Source organism: Podarcis cretensis (assembly GCF_951804945.1).
Source record: "Podarcis cretensis genome assembly, chromosome: 3".
In the NCBI taxonomy this organism is placed as follows: Eukaryota; Metazoa; Chordata; class Lepidosauria; order Squamata; family Lacertidae; genus Podarcis; species Podarcis cretensis.
In genome coordinates, this window is record NC_137172.1 from 762,622 (window position 1) to 786,222 (window position 23,601).

The 23,601-nt window shown below is 57.2% G+C and overlaps 2 protein-coding genes across 15 annotated transcripts; one reads left to right on the forward strand and one right to left on the reverse strand.

Moving 5' to 3' along the window:
• The first annotated feature begins 2,482 nt into the window (after window positions 1-2,482).
• OST4 (oligosaccharyltransferase complex subunit 4, non-catalytic) lies at window positions 2,483-3,389 on the forward strand. Its single transcript, XM_079971440.1, has 3 exons — window positions 2,483-2,616; window positions 2,718-2,862; window positions 3,218-3,389. Exon 2 carries the CDS (start codon window positions 2,719-2,721, stop codon window positions 2,830-2,832), a length of 114 nt encoding a protein of 37 aa, XP_079827566.1. The 5' UTR covers window positions 2,483-2,616; window position 2,718; the 3' UTR covers window positions 2,833-2,862; window positions 3,218-3,389.
• A 45-nt stretch (window positions 3,390-3,434) lies between these two features.
• On the reverse strand, window positions 3,435-23,341 carry AGBL5 (AGBL carboxypeptidase 5). Of its 14 annotated transcripts, none has more exons than XM_079971433.1 (19): window positions 23,254-23,341; window positions 19,907-20,219; window positions 19,199-19,370; window positions 18,153-18,319; window positions 16,665-16,799; window positions 16,127-16,304; window positions 15,162-15,340; window positions 14,304-14,823; window positions 13,610-13,779; window positions 12,771-12,906; window positions 12,332-12,519; window positions 11,197-11,399; window positions 10,863-11,057; window positions 9,146-9,316; window positions 6,740-6,825; window positions 6,417-6,463; window positions 6,002-6,162; window positions 4,156-4,287; window positions 3,437-3,958 (listed from the first exon to the last, which is right to left on the reverse strand). In XM_079971433.1, exons 2-19 carry the CDS (start codon window positions 20,152-20,154, stop codon window positions 3,630-3,632), a joined length of 3,417 nt encoding a protein of 1,138 aa, XP_079827559.1. In that variant the 5' UTR covers window positions 20,155-20,219; window positions 23,254-23,341; the 3' UTR covers window positions 3,437-3,629. The 14 variants fall into 14 exon arrangements, 13 of the variants coding, with proteins under 13 accessions (XP_079827561.1, XP_079827559.1, XP_079827558.1 ...); XM_079971432.1 differs by lacking the exon at window positions 23,254-23,341 and adding an exon at window positions 20,838-20,993; XM_079971434.1 differs by lacking the exon at window positions 23,254-23,341 and adding an exon at window positions 20,860-20,990.
• Window positions 23,342-23,601: the final 260 nt, after the last annotated feature.

Sequence of the window (23,601 nt, forward strand, 5' to 3'; positions counted from 1 at the left end):
GTGCATGCACACTTCTTCAGAGCATGCACACGAAAGCTCATACCAAGAACTAACTTAGTTGGTCTTTAAGGTGCTACTGGAAGGAATTTTTTTATTTTGTTTTGGGGAAACTTCAGAAATTCATCTAGACCTGTGAGCTCAGCTACTCAGCAGCCCCTCTGCCTGAGGGATAATCCCTGGCATCCTGATACCTGAGTGCCAGACAGGCAACCATTCCAGAAATCACAAACCCAGATGAAGACAAAAGGGTGGGATGAACTTGGCTGGGAAACAGGGAAATGTAAATACCGTATTTTTTGCTCTATAAGACTCACTTTTTCTCTCCTAAAAAGTAAGGGGAAATGTGTGTGCGTCTTATGGAGTGAATGCAGGCTGCACAGCCATCGCAGAAGCCAGAACAGCAAGAGAGATTGCTGCTTTCACTGCTCAGCGATCCCTCTTGCTGTTCTAGCTTCTGAGATTCAGAATATTTTTTTTCTTGTTTTCCTCCACAAAAAACTAGGTGCGTCTTGTGGTCTGGTGCGTCTTATAGAGCGAAAAATACGGTATCTCTTTTGTTCCACTGGATGGGTGTTTGGTGGAGGGCAAGGGGAACCATGGGGCAGGGTCCAGGATGCTCAGATTCCTGCCACCAGACCTCCCCTTTCATGAAGTATGAGTGATGTTTTTGGGGATGTGTGACATGGGGATTAGCAGCTAATAAAAGTTTGGGGGCTCTTTTGTTTGGGGCTTCCACCTTGTTCCACCTGGTGGCAGGTGGGAGTCCTGTCGCGACAGTCTTCAATCAAGACCAAGCCTCCTGGCTGCTCTTTTGCTCTGGTATTCCTGGCTGGGGTCCTTGCTTTTTGTCCAAGGGAACCCTCAGATTTCTCCGTTAACAAGACTAGGCACCTTAAAACTCCCAACTCCATGGACAGGACGGGTCTCAGGCTGGGTGCCCCGAGAGGCTGAGCTGCTTGTAGGGTTGGCGGCCGCTGGCTGGACCTAGCAAGGGGGGACTGGCGTCTCCAGAGTGACCAAGCAGGCAATGGGGTGGCTTTGGGCTGCTTCTCCACTGAGTGCTGCCTCAGAGGAGCGAGAGGAGCTCTCCACCAGGACCAATTGCCCTTCTCTGCCCAGCCGACAGCCAAAGGTTGCAGCCCTGGCAGCTGTTTAGTCTGGAGGAAACGCGCAGGATGGAGACAGACCCCATGGGACCCCGAGGGGCTCCTCTCCTCACCCCCTGCTGGGGACCCCCACACGCCTCTTGGGCAAAAAATGCTGCCCTTGCTGGTCCTGGAATAACAGACATGTAGAGTTGGAAGGTCCGTATAGTTCAAGCTCTGGTTTTCCCAGCAGTGATGTATGGAAGTGAGAGCTGGACCATAAAGAAGGCTGATCGCCGAAGAATTGATGCTTTTGAATTTTGGTGCTGGAGGAGACTCTTGAGAGTCCCATGGACTGCAAGAAGATCAAACCTCTCCATTCTGAAGGAAATCAGCCCTGAGTGCTCACTGGAAGGACAGATCCTGAAGCTGAGGCTCCAATCATTTGGCCACCTCATGAGAAGAGAAGACTCCCTGGAAAAGACCCTGATGTTGGGAAAGATGGAGGGCACAAGGAGAAGGGGATGACAGAGGGCGAGATGGTGGGACAGTGTTCTCGAAGTTACCAGCCTGAGTTTGACCAAACTGCGGGAGGAGGGCCTGGCGTGCTCTGGTCCAGGGGGTCACGAAGAGGCGTTCACCACTAAATGACTCAACAACAAGAACAGAGTTGGAAGGGATCCCAAAGGCCATCTAGTCCACCCCTCGCAATGCAGGGAGGTGCCGAGGGTGGATTCGGGGTCAGCCCCGCCAGAAGGACCAGCAAGAGCAGATGGGGCGGGGGGTGTCCTCTGATGTGGGGCTCGGAAGCTCCTGCCTGCCAAACCTCAAAGAAGGCGGAGGGGGGCATCCCGGGGTCCAGCAGGGAGCGAAGGAGCAGAGCCCAGGCTCCGCGGGCAGGAGGAGGCGAGGGAGGAGCGGCAGCCCGGCGGGCAGAAGGCCGGTGCCCGGAGCCATTCCTTGCAAGAGGCCCTGGGCTCTCCCTTGAGTGCTTCTCCTTCCAAGCCCGTGCAGCGCCTGGCACGCCTGACACGCGGACTGAGCGTAACGTGTGAATGCGCGGGGCGGGCCACCCGTGCAGGAAGGCGATGGGCTGCCAGAGGGAGGGCGACTCGGGGCCGGGAAGGGCGCGCGGCGGGGAGCCCCGTTCCCGTCCCTCGCCTCCGCCAGGGGGCGCCCCAGAGCCGCGCCTCCTTCGCTGCCAGACTCTGCCCGCAGGGGGCGCCGCCGCGAGAGAGAGAGAGAGAGAGGCGGAGCATAGAGTAGCCGAGGGCCAGAGCGGAGGGCGGAGCGAGAGCATGGGATGTTTTTGGGCCTACAACTCCCACCATCCCTTTGCCAACAGGACCAGTGCTTAGGAATGATGGGAATTGTAGTCCCAAGTCCTGCCTGGGCTAGAGCGCCCCCTGTCCGCATAGAGCGTCGCCGGACGTCCGGCCCGTTTCCCACAAGGCGCCGCGGCTGGAGCTGGGCAGACGTGTCTCCGTCAGCGCCGGAGCGAGAGATCGAGGGAGGGATCGGGATCCGCCAGGTGAGGAGACTCGGGGGCCCCCGCCCGCCCGCCGCCCCCTCCCCTCCCCTCCCCCCGGCTTGCCTGACCCTCCCTCTCCCCCCCCTCCCTCCCCCCCCCAGGATGGTGACGGACGTGCAGCTGGCCATCTTCGCCAACATGCTGGGCGTCTCGCTCTTCCTGCTGGTCGTCCTCTACCACTACGTGGCCGTCAACAACCCCAAGAAGCAGGAGTGACGACGCCCCGGAGGAGCAGCACCAGGACAGGTACCAGCGGGGGGGGGAGCGGGGGGGGCAAATTCCTAGCCAGAGGGTGATCAAAGTCTAGAGCTGCCCGGGCAGTTCTCTGCCTCCACTCTTGCAGGCAGTCGTGCTTGGGAGAACCAGCTGTTGGAGGCGGGGGGGGGGGGGTAGTGCTCCTGGGCTTGGATCCTGCTCGCTGCTTTCTCACAGGCCTCCAGTTGCCCCTGCAAGAAGTTCTGACTTCTAGCTAAGCTGGGAACGCAAAGGAGTCAGGCTTGCTCCTTGAATCTCTGCAGGAGAAAGAGGCAAAGGTGTCTCCTCTGCAGAGGTGAGCTCGAGAAGCCGCCTCACCTCTCCCCGTTTCTCTTCCCCCTCTCAGGAGCCGCCGCCGACAAGCAGGGAGCCATGGCTGGAGCGACGCCCCCCACCCGACGCCCCCCACCCGGGTCCACGTGGCCCCTGCAGACGCCGCCAACGATGCCCGCCGGTTTTTTGTTTTTTTCCATTTTGTCAAACAAAATTTATTAATAGAAACATGTTCACAAGACAAATCTCCTGTCCAAAAATAGCTTCCGAGCCAGTAACCAACTATGTACACAGCTGCTGTGGAAAGGGCCTGGTGGGTGGGTGGGTGGGGGGTGGGCGAGGCTGGTCTTTCCCAGGGGCTCCTTCCCAGGCCAGCTGGTCCGCAGGGCAGAGGAGGTGGGTGCCAGGGAGCTAGGCCCTGGGCGGCGCCTTGTGTAGCTGGCTGCCGCCGGGAGAGAGCGGCCCCTCGTAGGCAGGGAGGCGGCTCAGAGCCAGGACCATGGGCTGGCGAGTCCCAAAGAGCAGCTTGGGCTTGAAGGGGCAGGGGCGGGGGGGAGGGCTGGGGGGAGGCCGGGGCGAGCGCTCGCCGGACGCCGCCAGCGGGGAGGGTGTCTCAGGCGGTCTCTGGTGCACCACGGGGGGAGGCGTCGGTGTCGTCGGTGTGTCGCTGGCGCGCTGCTGCGGGGCGGCTGTGGAGGCGCTGGAACGGGTGGGCCGCAGCTGCTCCGGCCCCCCTGGCGGATCAGGCCTCTGTGCAGAAAGACAGGATCTTGTGGTAGGTGAGCTGGGGGGGATCTGCTTGCCCCGGGATGTGCTGCAACAGAGAGATCTGGCTCAGGGGGGGGAGGCGAGCGGCGTCACCGTCGGGGCGAGGCTGCCCCCCGCGCTGCTTCAAGGGGGAGGGTGGCCACTGCCTACGCTGCGGTGGATGCGCTTCAGCTGCTTCTTCTTCCTCTTCGGCCTACAGGGCGGGGGCTCTAGGGGAGGGCAGCGGCTGCAGGGGAGCCATACCTCGTCCAGCAAGACGTTGGGGGATTTGCACAGAAAAAGCGGCTCTTCCCTCTGGCCCGTGGCTGTCAGCTCCGGCATTTCCAGCGGAAACTCTGCAAGGAGAGCAGAACATCAGCAGCAGGAGCAACTGCACTAGGGGAAGAGGCGGAAACATGGGAGGGAGGCTTCGCAGGAGGGTAGTCTAACAGGAAGCAGCTGGTCGATAGGCGGGGGGGGGGGCAGCCTGCCAGGGAGGCACTCCTGAATCAGTAGGGGCTGCTTAGACTAGATGATGCTGGATACCACTTTCTTTATTATATATATATATATATATATATATATATATATATATATATATATACACCTCTCTGTATCACACAAATATACTGCAGCAATTTACAACAGTATAAAACAAAACCATGCAGTAATACCATAGAAAGTTCAGAACAAGTTAAAAGCCTCATCAGCTCTGGGAACTTGCAGCCCCCATTCTAAGGAGGGACATGTTAGAGCAGGCATAGGCAAACACGGCCCTCCAAACTCCCACCATCCCTAGTTAACAGCACCAGTGGTCAGGGATGATGGGAATTGTAGTCCCAAAACATCTGGAGCAGGGGTCAGAAAACTTTTTCAGCAGGGGGCTGGTCCACTGTCCCTCAGACCTTGTGGGGGGCCGCACTATATTTTGAAAAAAATATATATGAATGAATTCCTATGCCCCACAAATAACCCAGAGATGCATTTTATATAAAAGGACACATTCTACTCATGTAAAAACATGCTGATTCCCAGACCATCCACGGACCAGATTTAGAAGGTGATCGAGCCGGATCTGGCCCCCAGGCCTTAGTTTGCCCACCCATGATGTGGAGGGCCGAGTTTGCCTATACCTGTGTTAGAGGCTTAGAGAATAATGGATAATGTGGAGAAAGTGGCCCCCCCCCGACTCCTAATACTAGAACCTTCGAATGTGGGATGCCATGAATCTACTGCAGGAGAGCAGGTTGAGGAGAACAAGAGGAAGGACTTCCCCACAGGATGTAAGTCAAACTACTAAATTCACTTCTACAAAATGTGATGTTCACCAATATTGCAGGTGGCTTTCAAAGGAGGCTACTAGACAAATTATTTCATTTATGGGTTCCTTCTCTAAAGGCACCCCAAAGTGGTTTACTATGCAGTAAAAGCAAACAGAACAATTGTATTTGTGTGTGTGTGTGTGTGTGTGTGCGCGCACACACACACACACACACACACACACACAGCTAAAACACTTGCATTTGTATACAACACCATACACACAGAAAAATAGTTTAAAGCAATGCATATATAAATCCACTCAGTTCTGAAACAGATACCAGCTGGGGTAAAAGCCTCCACTTGAAAGGCTTGTGTTAAAAAAGGAAGAAAATGTGCCTGTTATATGACAGGGAGTTCCAAGGGGCAGATGCTGCTACAGTGAAGGCCCAATTCTGACACTATGGATTGGACCTCCTGGTGCAATAGTATCTCTGCAGGTGTCCCCTCCTGTAGAAGACAGTGACTGGTTGGGCGTATAGGAATTCATGGAGGATAAGCCATCAGTGGTTAATAACCAGGCACCCAACCTCACATACCAGGTGCTTTGCAGGGAGAATGACGTTGTGCTCTGTAACTTGGAGGCTTCCCACAGGCATCTGGTTTCCACTGTGAGAACGGGCAGCTGGACCAGAGGGTCTGATCCAGCAGCAGGCTTGCCTTATGCTGCTGTCTGACCCAGGAAATGAGGGAGCTGAAGGCTCCTAAGGTGCCATCTCTGGAAGTCCAGCAGGCCTGGGCACAGGGCATCTCCTCCCCCCCCCCCCGGGCACTTAGCAGAGGAGCCTACCTGGCAGGGAACTCTGGGCTGGCAGCTGCGAGGGGGCATATTTCCACACCTTGGGGGAGGAGTCATCACTGCAGCCATTGAGCCTGAGCAGGTGCTGGGACTGTCCAGCCGGTCTCCTGCGGATGGGGATGCGGCTCGGCCGAGGCATCAGTATTTCCAGCCTGTGGGAAGAAGGCAAGGCTAGGAGGGGGCTCAGCAGCCACGTCACTCAGGCAAGAGAATTGGGAAATGTTGAGCGAGCAGCAGCCCGAATGTCTGCCTCGCTGCCTGGGGAGGGATAAACTTCCAGGGGGCCGAGGCAGGCTCTGTTTGCCTGATCTCATGCCTGTTCCAGCTCAAGCACAGCAGGGGGGTCAATGCACTCTCCGCCCCCCGCCCCCGGTGCTTCCACTGTCTGCTGTCTTGCAGCCATTACCTGGGTGTCTCTGAGAGCTGCTCGCTGTTCAGCCGCCTTGAAATATTCTGCCAAAGAAAGAGAAGTCGGAGGCTGGCTGGCTTGCTTGAGTTGCCATGAGCAGTGGGTGAGGGGGCAGGGGAGCAGCCACAGGCAACGGGGAGCCTTAGTTTGGGGAGGAGGGGGAGCAAATCAAGGCCCGTGCCGCCTGTTGATTTCTGGTTGCAAAAGAGGACTGCTGCCCCCCATGACTTCTGGCTCAGGGCCGCAGTCCCGCAGTCCCGCTGCAAGCTAGGAGCTGAGTCCCTCCCCCCCCCTCACCTGTTTAACCACTGCCCCTTTACCTGCAGCAAGGCTAGGCCACAAGGCGGAGGCGGTTTCAGGTCCTCACTGGGGTGCTCTGCCTCCTGCAGTCCATTGCAGCCAGGCCCTGCATGACCAACGAGAGGGAGAGGGAGGGAGGGAGGGAGATGAACATCCTTGGAGGCAGTAAGAGGTTTCCTGGTTACAAGGACTGGCTGGCAAAGGGTTGTGCTGCCCCACAGCACCAAGAGAGAGGCCACTAGCCAGGCCATGGTAGCCCTTCTTGGCAGGAGGGACCAGTTTCTGCTGTGCTCTGCCTAACCAGCCTCCAGGAAGCAGCAACACAAGCTCCAAGGTTCGTCAGGGAGGATGGGGTGATCCCCTGAGAATATTGGTCCTTGCATATACAGTGGGACCTCTGTTCCAGAGCCCCATTTGCATCCTGAAGCAAACAAAACCGGCGTGGGTTGTGATCCACCGCTTCTGTGCATGCGCGTGACGTCACTTTGACTATCTGCCCATGCGCGAGTGGTGAAACCCGGAAGTAACATGTTCCGTTACTTCTGGGTTGCCGCAGAGCGCAAGCCGAAAACTCTCAACCTGAAGCAACTTCAACCTGAGGTCTGGCTGTACCATGAGGCTCTAGGACTGGTTGTGCCCTCAAGCAAAGCCCTGGAAATTATGGAGAACTCCCCTTGTTATAGGTCGGCCAATCTTCCAAGTAATCAGCCAAGCCCAAAGCAAAAGTACTCCGGCTGAATGCCAAGCTCCAGAGAGGCAGCGATGCTTCTGAGCACGACTTGCTGGAAGCGACAGGAGGGGAGAGGGCTCTTGGGCTAAGACCCCGCTAAGAGGCTGGCCGCTGTGAGAACAGGATGCTGGACTAGATGGACCACTGGCCTGATCCAGCAGGCTGGTCTTAGGAGAGCCTGGCACATCCCTTTCTCCACTTGGAACAATTCCAGGCCTCAGTGACAAAAGTGGGTCAAACAGCCGGCTTGCCTACCTGCCGCCACCCCCACCCCCCAAATGCAGGGGCAGGAGAGCTGCTAATGGCTCCCCACTGCTATCTTCTGCTGGCTTTTTCTGAGCAGCTCCCACCCCCAGTGCCAAAACTGCGCCAGAGCCTCCATCTCTGCTCCTTTGCCCCCGCCTGAGAAAAGGCTCGCCCTGGGTCACTTTGCAAGGGAATAGAAAACACTGGTGTGTATGGCTAATCTGTGGCCCTCCAAGGGATGCTAGACTGCAGCTCCCATCATGCCAGGCCACGGCCTGAGGAGAGCTTGGAATCTGACAATATCTGGAGGGTCGCATGTGCCACCTCCCCCTGCTGCCATTTGGGCAGGGCGTTATCTGAAGAACCCCCTCTTCTAAAACCAAAGTTTTACATTATCTGACTGCACTACTGGCCACCCCTTTTAAAAGATAAAAAAAAAAATGAAAGGCTCGGGTTTTACATGCTAACACGGAATACAGTTGCAAGGCTGGGTTTTCTCAGTCACTTTGTGTCCTCATGTTCCACCACCCCTGGGCAGCAATGCAAATTTCTGGCCAGAATCCTTAATAGGGTCCCAGGCAGAAGCAACTTCAACCATCTGTTACTTACTGTCAAACCATGTCATATTTAAAGGGTTACAACTGGAAAGAGACACGGAAGAAATTATATATTTTAATACTTTGAAAGCAGCACGAGACCCAGATGAGGTGAAAAGCAGGGGGCACACTTAACAAGAAATCACTAAAAACGTGATGCTGCGACTCTGGTGGGGACCCTCTGCTCAAATGTGCTTCCCAGGAAGACCCTGCAGATCCTAGTCTTGCCCCCTGGAGGAGCAACAGAGAAGATGCATCATCTGCAGGCCTCTTTGAAGGCAGCTCTCCTGCCTGCCTCTCCTTCTCTTCCCCAGGGGGAACAAGCTAAGGAGGGAAGCGGCACCAAGGGCTAAGCTCTGCTCCCTCCGGCTGCCCACGCAGGACACAGCTGAGTCAGGGGCTGTGCTGGGAAGGAGAGCAGGAACTGGGAATCATAGAATCATAGAAGAGTTGGAAGAGACCACAAGGGCCATCGAGTCCAACCCCCTGCCAAGCAGGAAACACCATCAGAACAGTCCCCGGTCTGGTAAGAATTCGCTTCTAGACCTCTGAAACTATTAAGTTCAGAAATATACGCTGTGGGTCTCTACTTCTTTTATCACCACCTCCCAACTGACTGGGGACTTTTGGTAGGAGAAAGGAAGGCAAGAAGTTCCCTGCTTCTGCTGCTTCCCCCTCTCGCCTGACTCTGGCATTGGCGGCACCTGAGAACGGGCAGGAAGAGGCCAGTGTTTGAGTGGTATGCCGGCCTCTGCCCCGGGCTTGCTCCAGCAGCCAAGGGGCTCACACTTGTGTTGCCAAGGCGGCCTTTAGTCAAGCTGGGTGGGGGGCAGGTGGAACGAAGGAAGACGCACCTGTCATGTTGAGGGTGGCTGGGAGGGGGCAGGAGCTGAGGCCGGTCGGCAGCTGGAGGTGAGAGGCCGTCCTGGTGGAAGAAGAGAGAGGTGGGGGCGCCTGGATGTTGCTCACTGCTGCTCGCAGCAAGGACTGGTGCTGGTGACGGCGCTTCTCCTGGACGCGCGGCTCTGAGCAGGGAGAAAGGACAAGGCAAAGCCAAGTTCTGCGAGGGGGCAGCGGGGGTGGCCCCATCATGCGCCTCCCCTTCTTCACAGGGCTTGAACACATTTTGCCCAGAAGAAGCCGGGGGTGGGGGAAATCCATTCTCTCGTCTCCAACAAAGGCCAGTTCCTGAGAGCGCGGCTGTTCCGTTCACTTGGGGAGGGGGGCAGATCTGTGCCCCCTATCTGATGCGCCAAGGGAGCCCAAAGCGCCTGCACAGTGGCAGCCAGTTCTGGAGGGCTGTCGGGCACCACACACCACCGAGAATGGGGGCAGCAGTTGGGAGAGGCAGCGGCTCGGCTGGGGCGATGTGGCCTTTTGAGGGCCTCCAACCTCAGCCCAGGGAGAAGCCCATTTTGTGGGGGAGGCAGGGAACAGCAGCAGGTTGCTGCACCTGCAGAGCTACAAGGTGGTGAGCCCTGCCCCTCCTGATACACTCCCAAACCGGAAGCTTTCCTTGGGGTGGGTGGGGGCACAAATCCCACAATCCTTTAATGCATTCAGCGACTGCAATATATATACCTATTATCTATCTCTCTCTCTCTCTCTCTCTCTCTCTCTCTCTCTCTCTCTCTCTCTCTCTCTCCAGGCTATCTCTACCCTTCCTTCAGCAGCAGGAGGAGGAAAGAGTGAGGGGCATCTCTGCAGGAGGGCTGCTGCCTGCCTCTGCTTTGCCCAGGTCCTTCCTCCTTTTTCAGCAGACCATTATCTTCTTCTCCTCGAGGTGGCACTTGCCTGATGGTGCTCCATCAGCCCAGCTGACCCCAGGCTGAACTCCTTGACAGTGGGAGGGAGGGAGGCAGCTAATCCATGGGGAAAGCTGGCTGGGTCACCTTGGAGGCAGCAGAGCTGGTGATGGAGGACGATTGGCCCTTGGCAGAGAGAGGCTCAGGATCTCATCTTTGCCTGGGCACAAAGCAGCTCACTGGGCAGCCTCAATCAAATTACCGTATTTTTTGCACCATAACACTCACTTTTTTCCTCCTAAAAAGTAAGGGAAAATGTCTGTGCGTGTTATGGAGTGAATGCCTATGGGTGACATGCCTACGGATTTTCCTCCTCTAAAAACTACGTGCGTGTTATGGTCGGGTGCGTGTTATAGAGCGAAAAATACGGTACTCTTGGCTTAATCTGCCTCGCAGGGCTACAAAGGATCCCAAAGGCCAGGGGTGGCCCAGGATGTTTTTGTGGGCAAAATGCTCAACCCCACTGCCCCCCTCCCTGCCCCTGCCATTGCCCCCACACTGCTGCTGGCAGCTGCACCCTCACCTGCCGTGGCATCTGCAGTGCCACAATGCAGCAGTAGCCGGGACGGCAAGGGGGCGTTGGTGCAGGTGGGGCTGGCAGCGGTGCAATGGCAGGGAGCCCAAGGACCCTGAGCTTCTTGCAGGAAGCGTGGGAGAGGAACGTGGCCCACTGCCACACGGGGGCTAGCCTGGGAGAGACGCCCCCCCTCCCTAGCAGGCGCCCTGCTGCTGGAGAGCCCCCTCCTTCCCTGCAGGACCAGCTCACCTGCCGCTTCCTCAGGAGTAGCGCCACCAGCAGCAGCAGCAGCAGCAGCAGCACAGGCCTCTGCCCAGCGCTCTACATAAGACCCCCACAGGTCCCCTGAAGCCTGGGGTTCCCCTCTGTTCAGAGAGCAGGGCGGGGGGCTCGGGTTGACTGGGGGCCAGCTCTCACAGGATGACTGGGATCTATTGTGGAACACTTTTATTTCACGAGAAAGAGGGAGGGAGAGAGACAGAAAGAGAAAAGGCGAGGTTCTTGCAAGGCTGTCACTTCTGCCAGCGCAGCCACTCCCAGATCCTCCGGATTGCGCCCAGCACGGATCCTCCGCAGAGCTTACCTCGCACGAGCGCCAGCACCCTCGAGGCACCTTTCGGGGGGCCCTGGTCCATGCCCAGGGGGCCATCGGGGTGGGAGCAGCTGAAGGTGAAGCTGGGCGAGGTCTTGACCTGCGGGGACGCCGCCTGCTGGTTGCTGCTGCTCCCGTTGCTGAAGCTGCGGCCCCGGCAGAGGGAGTTATCGGAGCTGGAGGCAGAGACCCCACTGGGAGGGAAGGCCAAAGGGAGGGCGTCACCGCAGGGGCAGAAACCCAGCGCGCTTGCCCTGCGAGGTGGCCCAGGAAGAGGCAGCCTCTGACGCACCAGGCTTCATTACTCAATGGATTCCGCTCCCCCCCCCCCCCGCCCCATCCCAGGCCTCTACCATTTACTCTTTCTTGCAACATAACACCATCCCTCCTCAAGATCTACCCTTTAGCCCAACCTCTCAGTCCCTCTATCCTGCTGGAAAAAAAGTATGTGGGCAATGGGCACAAATGCACATTCTCTCCCTTCCCCCTCCAATATTTAAATCCGCGCAGTTGCATATTGCCAGTGTCACTGTGGTTGGGGGCATTTATCCCATGCTGGTTCCAAAAGAGTAAAATGGGCCCTCTTTGACCCCTGCTGAAGCCAACCACGGGGAACCAAGGCTAGGGAAAAGGAGGTTTCTTTCTGCAAAATCTGACTGGGATCCAATGCTGTGCTTCAGAACAAGCCTACCCCTTCCATGCTAAGACATCCCCGTCCCTTTTGAAAACTGCTGTTTCAAGCCTTGCAACCTGAAGGTGACTGAGTGGGCCACCCAAAAATGAGATTTAGCAGTAATTCCTGCACTGCAGGGGGTTGGACTAGATGGCCCTTGGGGTCCCTTCCAACCCTACAATTCCATGATTCTATGATAATCCTCTGGGGAGAGGGGCTTCCGCCTGCTCAACTGCCTGCTTGGCAAAAGGTCAGCTCTGGTCCTCCTCCTCCTCCTGAGCCTTCGATGGGACCAGGAGGAAGAGGCTTTGGCGGCAGCAGGTGCAGAAGAGCAGCAGGGCCCCGGGGGCTTGTGGGACATAAGCCAAGGTCCTGACTAGTGCAGGAAGGCCTGTCGGAAGGGACCCTGGGAGCCCTGGCGTCACCCCACCGGCCTCTCCCCAGCTTCCGTACTTGGTCCCCTTGGGAGGAGTCTTGGCCCCCTTCCTCCGGGAGCAGCCGGCCACGCCCCTCATGCTGCGCACATGCTTCATCATCCAGGCACGGAGGTTGCTAAGGCAGCTGTGTTCGGAAAGGACGATCCGGGGCCAAGGGTTGCATTCGGCCATGTCCAGCGCTGCGATGGCCAAGGCCCTTCCCACCTGGGCACAGGGAGAGAGACACCGGGAAGCCCTGAGCACTGTGAGGCCTCAGGCAAATTCACGGCTCTCACAGGCAACACAGCTAAGAGAGGAAGACTTACTGCTGTTACTGCTGCTGCAGTGGCCAAGGCAGCCTTCTTTAGCCTGTCCAAAACCACTCAAGGAGGCCCCATCTGGCTCAGGGGCAAGTCTCTGGAATTAGGCACCCACTGACACCCGCACAAATAAAGGGGGGGGGGGAAGGCTGATACCTGCTCAAAGAGCTCCACTGTGTATTTGGAGGGGAATGCTGGCAGAGGAGGGGGGGTTGCCCGCCCGTTATCGTGACAAGCGGCTGGAACTGCGTTGACAGACCGTCCCGTGTTGTAATTGCACTCCAGCGTGTAGCTAGAAGGAACAGAGGGTTATAGGTTGCCTCCTGCAAACGTCTCTACACTTGTTACAAAAACACACACAGTTTAAAAGACAGCAGTTCAGTTCTTGTGAATTATCAATAAAACGTGTTCCTGTGGACACCCAGCTCCACTGACATGCTCACCACGGGCTCCCCCCACTTTTAAAAACTGATCCCACACCAAGAAGCAGCCAGGTAGGATAAAAGACATTTCCACCTGGCAGTGTTTAGGATCCACCAAGTATCAGGCTTTAACGGTGGAGGGGAAGAGGGCTAACTTTTGACCAAGGAGGAGGAGAAAGAGGAGGAGTGCCCCCAGACCAGAAAGACAGATCAGACTATAACCACCCTAACCAACACACTCTACTCCGATCCACAATGAACTGGGCCTCATCCACCACTCCTGCCCTCAGCCAGCACTGCCACTATGGACGCAAAACTACTTTAGCCACCCAACTCTCCCCGGCTGCCTATTCTGCCAGGATCCTCTAATGAGCGGCTCTCAAAGGAGGAGAGGACTGATGCTCCCGACTGCATTTATTCCATGGTCCAAATCAGCTCTGAGCTGATCTAGAAGGGGTCTCTCTTTATGGAGGCAGAATCTTTCATATTCTGAAGCTGTCTGAAGGCAGGTGCGGAGCAGAAGGCATACTGGTAAGGGGCTGGTCTGTCGGTAAGGCTGTGTCCTCTGCTCACCTGTGAATGATACCCAAGGCCTTGTAGATGGCCACGCGCCCGCTGCCCTCCTTTGACTGCCCGTCCCGCTTGTCCTTGGCGTACATGTTCTTCTCGGAGAAGTTGCAGCCCGTGAAATCAAAGTGAGCAGAGTTCATGGCGATGAGCTTGGGGAAGAGCATGTTTTCAACCTGCAAGATCAACCAGAGAGGTTGCGGCTGCCGTTTCTCACCTACGCTCAGGCATAGCGAGCTGAGCTCACCCAGTGAAACTGACACCAGCAGAGTCCCCAGTGCTACTCAACAGCCACCCCCAGCAGACAGCTGCCCCTCTCCAGCCCAGCTCAACCTCCTGCCACAAGGCCAACACAACAGCTGGCTGGGCATGCACAGAAGGGAGCATGTGCAATGCAGCTGATGGAGTTGGGATCCCAGGCAGCAAATGATAGAAAGCAGGAGAGGAAAAGGCTGAGGCTCAGCCGACCAAATGGAGACACCCAGGAAGGGGAGGAAGTCTGCAATGGCCCTCCCTGATTGCGCCTAGAAATCAGAGAAAAAAGCACAGCAGCAGTAGGCACTAGAGCCTTGGCTGGACTTGGAAGGGGGATCTTCAATGACCTCAAGCCTGGGACTGTGGGTCCCGTTCCCCCCCCCCCATTCCCTTCTTGCCCACTGTTGGCTCACGGACCTCTGGCTCCTCTCCTCTTCCTCCTCACCTGGTGAGCCTCTTCGAAGATGTTGTTCCCGTACATGAAGCAGCCTCTCTTGGAGGCATGCCCATGCAGGTCGACATAGTAGGCCAGGCCACTCTGCTGCGGTGGGATGGCTTCCGGGGCGGGAGGAGAGCGGACCTCGGCTTTCTCCTCACAGAGCGCGGGAGGCGGGTCTTCCGAGAGGATCCAGACATCCTGGTCCTTGCTCCCTGGCGCCTCTGAGGGCTCGTGGTCCTGAGGCGAGGGGACGCCAGCATCCCTGGGACAGTTGCGAAGGTTGTTGGCCTTCTCCAGCTCAGAGAGAGGGGCCTCCTCGCTGGGAGGGCAGTTGCGGGTGGAGCGCTGGTTGGCAGCCTTGGTGCCGAGGGGAGGGACGCAGGCCCGCCAGTCAGGCGAGCCCGGCTGAACACGGTTGTGGACGTGGTGATACAGCATGACGGCCTTGGCCCCGTAGACGGCCGGGTGCAGATCAACGTCAGGGTTCAGATACTGGCGGTTGAGGTTCACGCCGCGAGAATCTGTCCTGTGGGGAAGAGAAGGAGCCAGAGGGGTCAGCCACGCTGGGCAAAGACGCCTTCCTCCTGGGTACTGTCGCTTGGGTGTCTTAGGCAGGAAGAGACAAGCACCAGCCACCACCTCTGGGCCAAAGCTCCCTTGAGATGGGTTGGGGGTGGGAGAGGAACCCCCCCCCCCCAAAGGAATGTCTCTCTCCAGGCCAACTGAACTGGCCAGTTGCCTTCGCCCAGCCTTCACCTAGCATGAGTCTGCAGCGACAGAGGCTTCGTAGAGGGATCTGTCCCACCAGCCTGGGACTTGAGCTGGGGCTGGCCACCCCTCTGTGTATATGCTGGCTTTACTCACCGGTAATGGCCCCGCACCACTCCGTCCGGGTTCAGCATGGGGATGAGCTTGAAGACAAACATGCGGCGCAGCATCTGGGCCCGAGGGTCCTCTTCACGGAGGATGAACTCCAGGAAGCCGTTGAAGACGAAGCTGGAGGGTGTCTCTCCCGGGTGCACCCTGCTGCTTAGGAAGAACACCTGCTGGGGCAGTGGGGGCACAAAGAGAGAGAGGGGGGGAGGATGATCTGCTCCTTTCCCAAACTGGACATCTTCCGGGGTCTCCGCAAGGACTCTTGCTCCTCTCAAAGCTACCACAACAGGCCTCCTGCCCACCCATCTGCTTGTGTGGTCATTTATTTCCCCACCACTTTGGAACTAGTTATCCCCAGGCATCAGTTAGAAGCTCACTCCTGCCTGCAGCCTCACCCAAAGGAAAGGGGAAGAGAAGCAGAAGGAAAGAAAAAGCGGGAGGCTGGCAGATCCGAACTTGGGAGAGGCAGCTTCAAAAGGGGTTTTCTATGCTCTGTTTAAGAAGAGCAGAGCTGGGGATGGCACAGATCAGGAGGAAGGCAAGAGGATGGCAGGAGAAGGAAGCGCATGTCAGGAAGACAGAGGGGAAACAAGGAAGGAACAAAGACCTAGGAGCCAGAGGCAGAAACTGAAATGGGATACGCTGAGGCACGATGAGCCAACACAGAGCAGGAAGGAGGCAGAAATCGGAAAGGATGGGTTGGTGAAACTGGGGTAGCAGCTGCAGAGAAAAGCGCAGGCATAGAGGCAATGTGGGTCAAGAGGCAAACCAGGAAGGATGGCGGCCTTGAGGTGCCTGCCTGAGGCAATGTGGGCCAAAAGGGCTTCTCCTTGTGTCCAGAGTTGTCCAGAAACAGGGGGAGGCCACGCTGCCCAAGCCCCATGCTCCCCACGTGGGCACCAGCAATGGCGGGGCGTCCTGCCCAACGGGGGGGGGCACAGCAGCCAACTCACCCTCTTGCCCACGAAGCTGTGGGGCCGGGGGGTGTGCTTGTCTGGGAAGAGCTTCTCCAGGCGGGCCTCCCTCTCCTCCCGCAGGCCGTGGAAGGAGCTGATGGTGAGCAGGTCCACGCGCAGCTTGTCCAGGGAGTAGCAGAGCAGCTCCCGGTGGTAGTAGATGGAGTCCAGGGAGCTGCAGGGAGAGAGCAGAGCAGAGCAGACAGCTTGTCTCCCAGCCAGCAAGGCCCCGCAAGGCCAGAAGGAAGATTTGATTCTAAGGTCTCTCTCTTTGCTCAAAGTTTCTTTCCCACAGCATGCAAGGAAGCCTCTTCTTTCCCCACCCATGATCTTCGTTGCCTGATCCTCCCTTGTGCTCCTTCCCGCACCCCTGTGGCCAGACAGGTGGTCAGAGGGGCTTTCTGTCCTCTTCTCCTCCCTCCCTTCAAAGCCAGGCTCTTGTCCAGAAGGGACCTCAAGGCAGCCTGACTGGGGCTCCCCTCCCCCGTCAGTGGGGCCACCTGGACCTTGAGAGGGAACCAAAGCAAGCACTTACGGTGTCCCCCGAAGCGGGGCCTCCTTCCTCCCCTTTGCACGTCCTCCTTTAGGGCATTTCCTCGCTCTGTGGGCGGTGGGGCGCGGCTTCCCCTCCGCCTTCCGAGAGTCCGCACCTGCCTTCCGACTGACTGTGCTATAATGTTGGACATGAGTTCAGATGGGAAGGGAGGGTCTTCCCGCCTTCTCCTGACCCCCTAACCCACCCCTTTCACTGGTTCTGACTCCACAACAGCAGACCAAAGGAGCCTCTTCCTCCCCACCCTGACCAAGGTAACCTCAGGTGAGAAAGCGGGAACAGTGGGATGGGGATCCTCTTCCCATCAGACCAGCCTTGCCCTTGGGTCCCCCATGCCAGGTATCTTGGAGAGCAACATAGGAAGTGCAAATGCCCAAGGCTGACAGGCTGCAGGCTGGCAAAGGGGCAGAGCCCCTGGCCTCACCAGCCAGTCTGTCTAGACAGGGCCCTGCAGCTGTCACTCTGGCTTCTGTCCTTGCCGCTAGGCTAGCAGTGGCCACTGCAGATATACAAGGGCAGGCAGCTAGCAGGCCCCCAGCAGAACAGTCTGAAATCAGGCTGAGCAGACCTTCCTTCATGCAATGCTCATTTTGCCTAAGGAATACTCCTTTGCACTTGACCAGGTCATGGAGTGAGCTCAGATAACTAAGGGAGAAATCTGCACTGCTCGGAAGCAGCCGTGTCCCTCACACCACCCAGCAATGGCTGTTCCATTCATGCCCTGCATCCAGGCTGCCAAGGAGGCTCTGGCTGGCCATTACTAGACTGGAGAGGCCCTTTCCCAGGAGGGCTATTCTTCTGCCCGCAAGTGCTGCCAAGGCAGGAGGTGGCAGCAGAGGCCAAAGGACAGCAGCTGCCTGAGAAGAGCCCTGCCCAGCCTCAGCCCAGAAGGGCTCCTGCAGGCTCCACTTGTGGAAAGCATTCAGAGCCCCCTTCTCTCAATAAAGAAAGCATCCTGAACAACATAGAACAACTAAACACATACAAGAAAACACATCTTCAAACAACAGCCAGCTGGGGGAAAGGCAACACAGCAGAAACCATCAGAAATAAGGTGGCGTTTGTGCAAAAGCTGCTCTGTCCCCTGAGCGCTTTCAGGAGCGGGGGGTGGGGCAGGGAGCTAGGAGGTAAAGGGCCAAAGGGAGCTCCTGGGGACAGTTACCAAGAAACCGCAAACAAGCACAGGTGGGAAAGGAGCCAAGTGTTCCAGGCGGTGCCAGAGTCTGCACCAAAAGGGAGACAGAAAGTCCCCACTAGGATCTTTGCCATGACACAGAACCCTGGGAGAGAACCACAATCCAACCAAGGACCTATCTCAGGGCACCCCAATAACCTCCCTGGCAGCACCCCAACTCTTCCCCACCAAAGGAGTTTGGCCAACTTCGCAGGAGCCGGTGTGGAGTGACCAAGCAGGAGGGGGTTAGGGGGCAGAGAGGAGGATGGCAGCCATGTGTCAGAGGCCAGGCTCACCTGCTAGCAGAGAGGTGCCTGCACTCTGCAAAGTGGGCATCCAGCTGTGCCAACATTTCCTGGCACTCTGTGTATGAGAAGGGGTAGCAGAAGGCAAAGAAGGTGGTGGCTCCTCGGCAGTCCAGGAAGCGGTGCACAAAAGAGAGGACAAACTGGGTCTCCACCATCTGTACGGGGAAAAGGAAGAGGCAAAATGGGCACTGAGTGGCCATTGCCCAGGCATAATCCTTGTGGCTGAAGCACAACAGACATCAATCAACACACGCAGCCTGCTATGGTTCAGAGCCAGGCTGAAGAGTCTTTGCTCTCTGCCACAACCTGAATCAGATACCTGGCAATGGACACCATGCTCACAGCCCACCTGCCAGGTCTCCTGACCTTCAGCATTCTGCCCTACACTTTTGTGGCAGGGTCATAACACAAGCCTGTTGCGGGGAGAGGGTCATCTCGCTGCTCAGAGCCCGTTCAAGGGGCCAGAGCAAGAGGAGGCAGAGAGGGGAATGATCCTGGCTAAAATCCGGGACTCTTGTTAGGAGGACGGTGTAGGCCAAGGGCTGCCCTCAGTGCCAGCCTCAGGGTCATGCCATTGCTCCCTGGCACGACAGTAGGGAGCCAAAGGGAAGCCTGGCATACATAATCTGGAGTGCAGCTCATCTTTCTGGGCAGCTCGCATGCTTTTTCTCACAAATAAACACAAGCACATCTATGTGACTGAGCAGAACAGCCTGAAATCAAACCAAGCAGGCAGTCGACTCTTGGCAAGGGGGAAGCAGGCAAGGAAACGACTTTCTGGTCCCTTGGAAGGACGATGGAAGGAGACTTCAGGCAGAGTAGCCAAAATGTCAGAACTCCACTGACTGGAGCCTGGAAACCTCCTTGCTCCTCTCCTACTCCAGCCATTTGCAGCCCAAAGCTGGTCTCGTCTCACAGAGATTCACGTCCTCCCCACAAGGGAATGCCAAGCCCTTCCCCGTGACACACTGCTTTCAGAAGACGTGCACCCACCAGTCCAACAAACTTCCCCAAGGGTCTTGTCCAAGAGATACCTCGAAGGCGGGCCGCTCGCGGATGCGCTCCCAGCGAGGCCTGATGGGCACCGTCTTGACCAAGGGGGCCATCCCCTGCGAGTACAGCTTGGTCTGCTTGTTCATGTTCACAATGTGGATCTTGATCAGCTTGCCTGGGGCTCCGCCCCTCACACTAAAGTAAAACCAGGATCTGGGAAGTGAAGGCAATCGGGAGTAGTCAGGGAAGGGTCTGGCAGGGGTCCTGCCCCCCCACAGCAGCCCAAGGCCCTCTCCACCTCTGACCTGAGAGGACAGGTGGACAAGGAATCCAGATGTCTCATTTGCTATGCAACCTCCCAACACTCCACCCTGGGTGCCCTTTGCAAAGCCTGGCCCAGGGGACAAGCTGCCATGCCTCACACGGGAAGGAGGCAGCCACAAGACCTTTGCAGCATCAGGCAAGCAGAGAGCCAGGGTGAGGCATGCCTTAGCAAGGGGCAACAGAAGGAGCAGCATTTCTTAAAGAAACCCACAGCTTTGCCATGGGGGCAGCGGCTGCCTAATGCCACAGGCAATGTTATCTTCCATTTGGAGGAAGACTTTGGAAGCGACAGCCCGAGAGGTTTCAGCCCTTCCAGGGGAGGTGAGACAAGTGCTGGCGTAAAGACCTGGGTGAGAAAGGCCTTACCTGACAGCCCCATGCCTGGTGCCTAGCAAGACCTCACAGAGGGCTGCTACCTCCTTTACCTGTTTGCATTCTCGTATTCTGTGTCTCCGCAATCCGGCTTGGTCCACACATTGAACTCGTAGTCAGCAATGGGGAGGGAGGTGCCAAACACCATCGAGGTAGCAGAGGTGCTGCTGCTGCTGCCGCCGCTGCCGCCATTCCCAGCACCGTCCCCATCGCCCTCCAGGTGCTCCACCTTCTCCACATGAGCCAAGTTCCCCGAGTCAAACTTGGAGCTGAACAAGAGGCCACCGCAGCGCACCTCCATCGTAACCTCGCCGGCAGCAGAGGGGGCTCATTCTCCTCTTTGCAACAGGTGGTTCTGAGGATTTCCTACAGGGCAGAAGGGAAGAGCTGTATTTGGTATGCACAATTCCTCTTTGCTGCAGAATGAATCCAGTTTCCTTATCCTACTAGTAGAAGAAGGCTGCTAGGAGAAGAAGCCCACAGCCTAAGGGAAAAATCCCAAGGGTCCATTTCTGGCCTTGCCAATCACAAACCATCTTCTCTTCTCTTTCCTTCTTCTCCCACTACCCTGAGATGTTTTTCTGGCACACTCCAAGTACAGTGGTACCTCGGGTTACCTACACTTCAGGTTACAGACGCTTCAGGTTACAGACTCCACTAACCCAGAAATAGTACCTCGGGTTAAGAACTTTGCTTCAGGATGAGAACAGAAATCGTGCTCCGGCGGTGCAGTGGCAGCGGGAGGCCCCATTAGCTAAAGTGGTGCTTCAGGTTAAGAACAGTTTCAGGTTAAGAACGGACCTCCAGAACGAATTAAGTACTTAACCTGAGGTACCACTGTACTGCAAAAGCAAAATACAATTCCCTTGAAGGCCTTCCTAAGCACAACAAGGGAGGTGTTGCAACTCCCCCAAAAAACTAGGGGTGGGGACCACTACACAATCCAGAATACAAAAGCATAAAGACATACCCCTGGTCATTTACCTGCTGTGGGGAGCAGGCTTACCAAAGCAACCTTTTTGTCCAGCAACACCTAGATACAGGACATCACCCAGGGAAACAAGCCCGACTCTTTGATGTTGGGGACTATTTGAGCGGCTGGGCAGCCTCCATCACGCCCTTTCCCCTCTCCCTCCCCACTCTAGGACTGGGCCAGAATGAAAATGGCATGCCAATGGGGAGACTTCTTGCAAGAGGCCCATTGTGCCATCATCACCACAACCATCAACATCACCAGCATCACCATCAGGGCCACCTGCTCCTCTTACTCTCTGGCCCCCTCCAGCGCTGACAGAGAGCACCAGGCTTGGCTTAGGAAGGAAATAAGGACCTCAAGGAGGCACCCTGCCTGCCAACAGGAAGACAAGAAGGCTGCCCAGCCAGATGGCTCAGCTGGTGTTTCCGAGGAGGAGACCCTGGAATGGCACAGGTCTGGCTGCTTGGCTGGCAGCACCCCGGGGACAACATGTCACGGGGAAGCAGGGTCTGCCAGGCACCTAGTGTTGGGGGCAGAGGCAGCAGCAATAGGAGCCCTGAGCAGCCACCAGCACCACTGTGAGCCTCTCTCCATGGAGAAGGGCTGGTCCTGTCCTGCAAGAGGCCATTCCACTCAGCCACAGAGATCAGAAACTGGCACAGCCAGCACTATGTGGCAGTAGAAGGAAGAAGAGTGTGAGGTCTCTCTACCCCCAGGATCCAAGCTGGGAACTGTGCTTTTTACCCAGAGTTATGAGTGAGCAGTGAGGTAGTACAGTTTGTGGCTGGCACACAACTTTTCAAGGTGGTGAAAACCAAAGCAGGCTGCAGGGCTCCAGAAGGGTGTTTAGACACCGGCTAGATGGGCCACAAAACAGCAAATCCAGCTCAATGCAAGGAGCTATGAAACTGAGGGGGGTTGGACTAGATGATCATCAGGGTCCCTTGCAACTCTACAATCTAAGATTCTATGATGCACCTCAGGGCAAAACCCCTTAACTGCTTATATACTGAAAGCACCAGAATTTGCAGCAGCTAATCAGGGAACAGGCTTAAGTTGTCCAGGGACAACAAAATGAAAAAACATCAGCCTGGTTTACAGCAACTGTGGAAAAAAAACAAAATAAAAAAATTCCTTCCAGTAGCACCTTAAAGACCAACTAAGTTAGTTCTTGGTATGAGCTTTCGTGTGCATGCACACTTCTTCAGATACACACGAAAGCTCATACCAAGAACTAACTTAGGTAAAGGTAAAGGTACCCCTGCCCGTACGGGCCAGTCTTGACAGACTCTGGGGTTGTGTGCCCATCCCACTCAAGAGGCCAGGGGCCAGCGCTGTCCGGAGACACATCCGGGTCACGTGGCCAGCGTGACATCGCTGCTCTGGCCAGAGCCAGAGCCAGAGCCAGAGCCGCACACGGAAACGCCGTTTACCTTCCCGCTGGTAAGCGGTCCCTATTTATCTACTTGCACCCGGAGGTGCTTTCGAACTGCTAGGTTGGCAGGCGCTGGGACCGAGCAGCGGGAGCGCACCCCGCCGCAGGGATTCGAACCGCCAACCTTTCGATCGGCAAGCCCTAGGCGCTGAGGCTTTAACCCACAGCGCCACCTGCGTCCCTAAGAACTAACTTAGTTGGTCTTTAAGGTGCTACTGGAAGGAATTTTTTTATTTTGTTTTGACTATGGCAGACCAACACGGCTACCTATCTGTACGTGAAAGAAAAGATCATCCGGAATAGGAAGGAGGCTGGAAACAAACCTGCCAGTATCACAAGCCCAGTATAGCAAATCGACGGGGCCCAAAGGACACAGCGAACACGATGCACACAGTCCAGAAGACTGCGGGGCTGGGAAAGTGTCAGAAAAGGGCAACGGAGATGGATCGGCGGGATGGAGAAAGTCTCCCGCGAGGAAAGGCAGCGCCGCTTGGAGCTTTTCTTGCCGTCCCCCCCCCGCGAGGAAGAGCAGAGGCAGGCGGCGAAGGGGGCGGGGAAGAACTCGGCGGGGGCGGGACATAGCTGTCAACTTTCCCCCTTTTGAAAGGGAAATTCCCTTATTCCGAATAGGATTCCTCGCAAGGAAAGGGAAAAGTTGGCAGCTCGGGGGGGGGGGGAGGAAGGGGACCCCTCTCCCCTTGACGTCATAACTGGGGGGGCCCCAAGGAGGCTGGCGGCAGGCAGGGAGCTTCCTCGGGGCGGGCAGGTCCTGGGGAGCCCAGGCGAGAGCGGAGCCTCCCTGCCCCGGGGCAGTCTACCTCTCTGCCCGCCCTTTCCGGCGCCTTCGCGGGGGGCGAGCTGGGGGGGCTCCCCCTCCTCCTCCTCCTCCCCCCACGAAGGGGCGGGGCCCCGAGCCCGGCGCTCCCCGTCACGACCCTCATTTGCATGCGGCCCTGGCCCGCCCCGCGGCTTCCTTCCCGCCGACCGACCTGCCGCCGCCGCCTCAGCTGCCTCAGCCGCCAGGGGCCCCGGGCCAGGCCAGCCCTTCCCTCGCCCGCTGCCAGGCAACAAGAAGGCCGCCGCGCATTGGCCGCGCCTCGTGCCCCCACCCCACCCCGGCGCGCCATTGGCCCGCCCGCCCTCTCCATAGCAACGCGACGCGCCATTGGCTGGCCGCGCCCCGCCTTCCGGGGAGCTGTTTGGTCGCCAGGGCAACCGCGCGGGGGGAGGGCGGGCGGGTGGGCGGAGCTAAGGGGCCTGCCGAGGTTATAAAGCGTCGGGGCAGCACGTGGTGTCTCAGTCCAACCCGAGAGTCGCATTCGCGGCCTCCGGAGGGG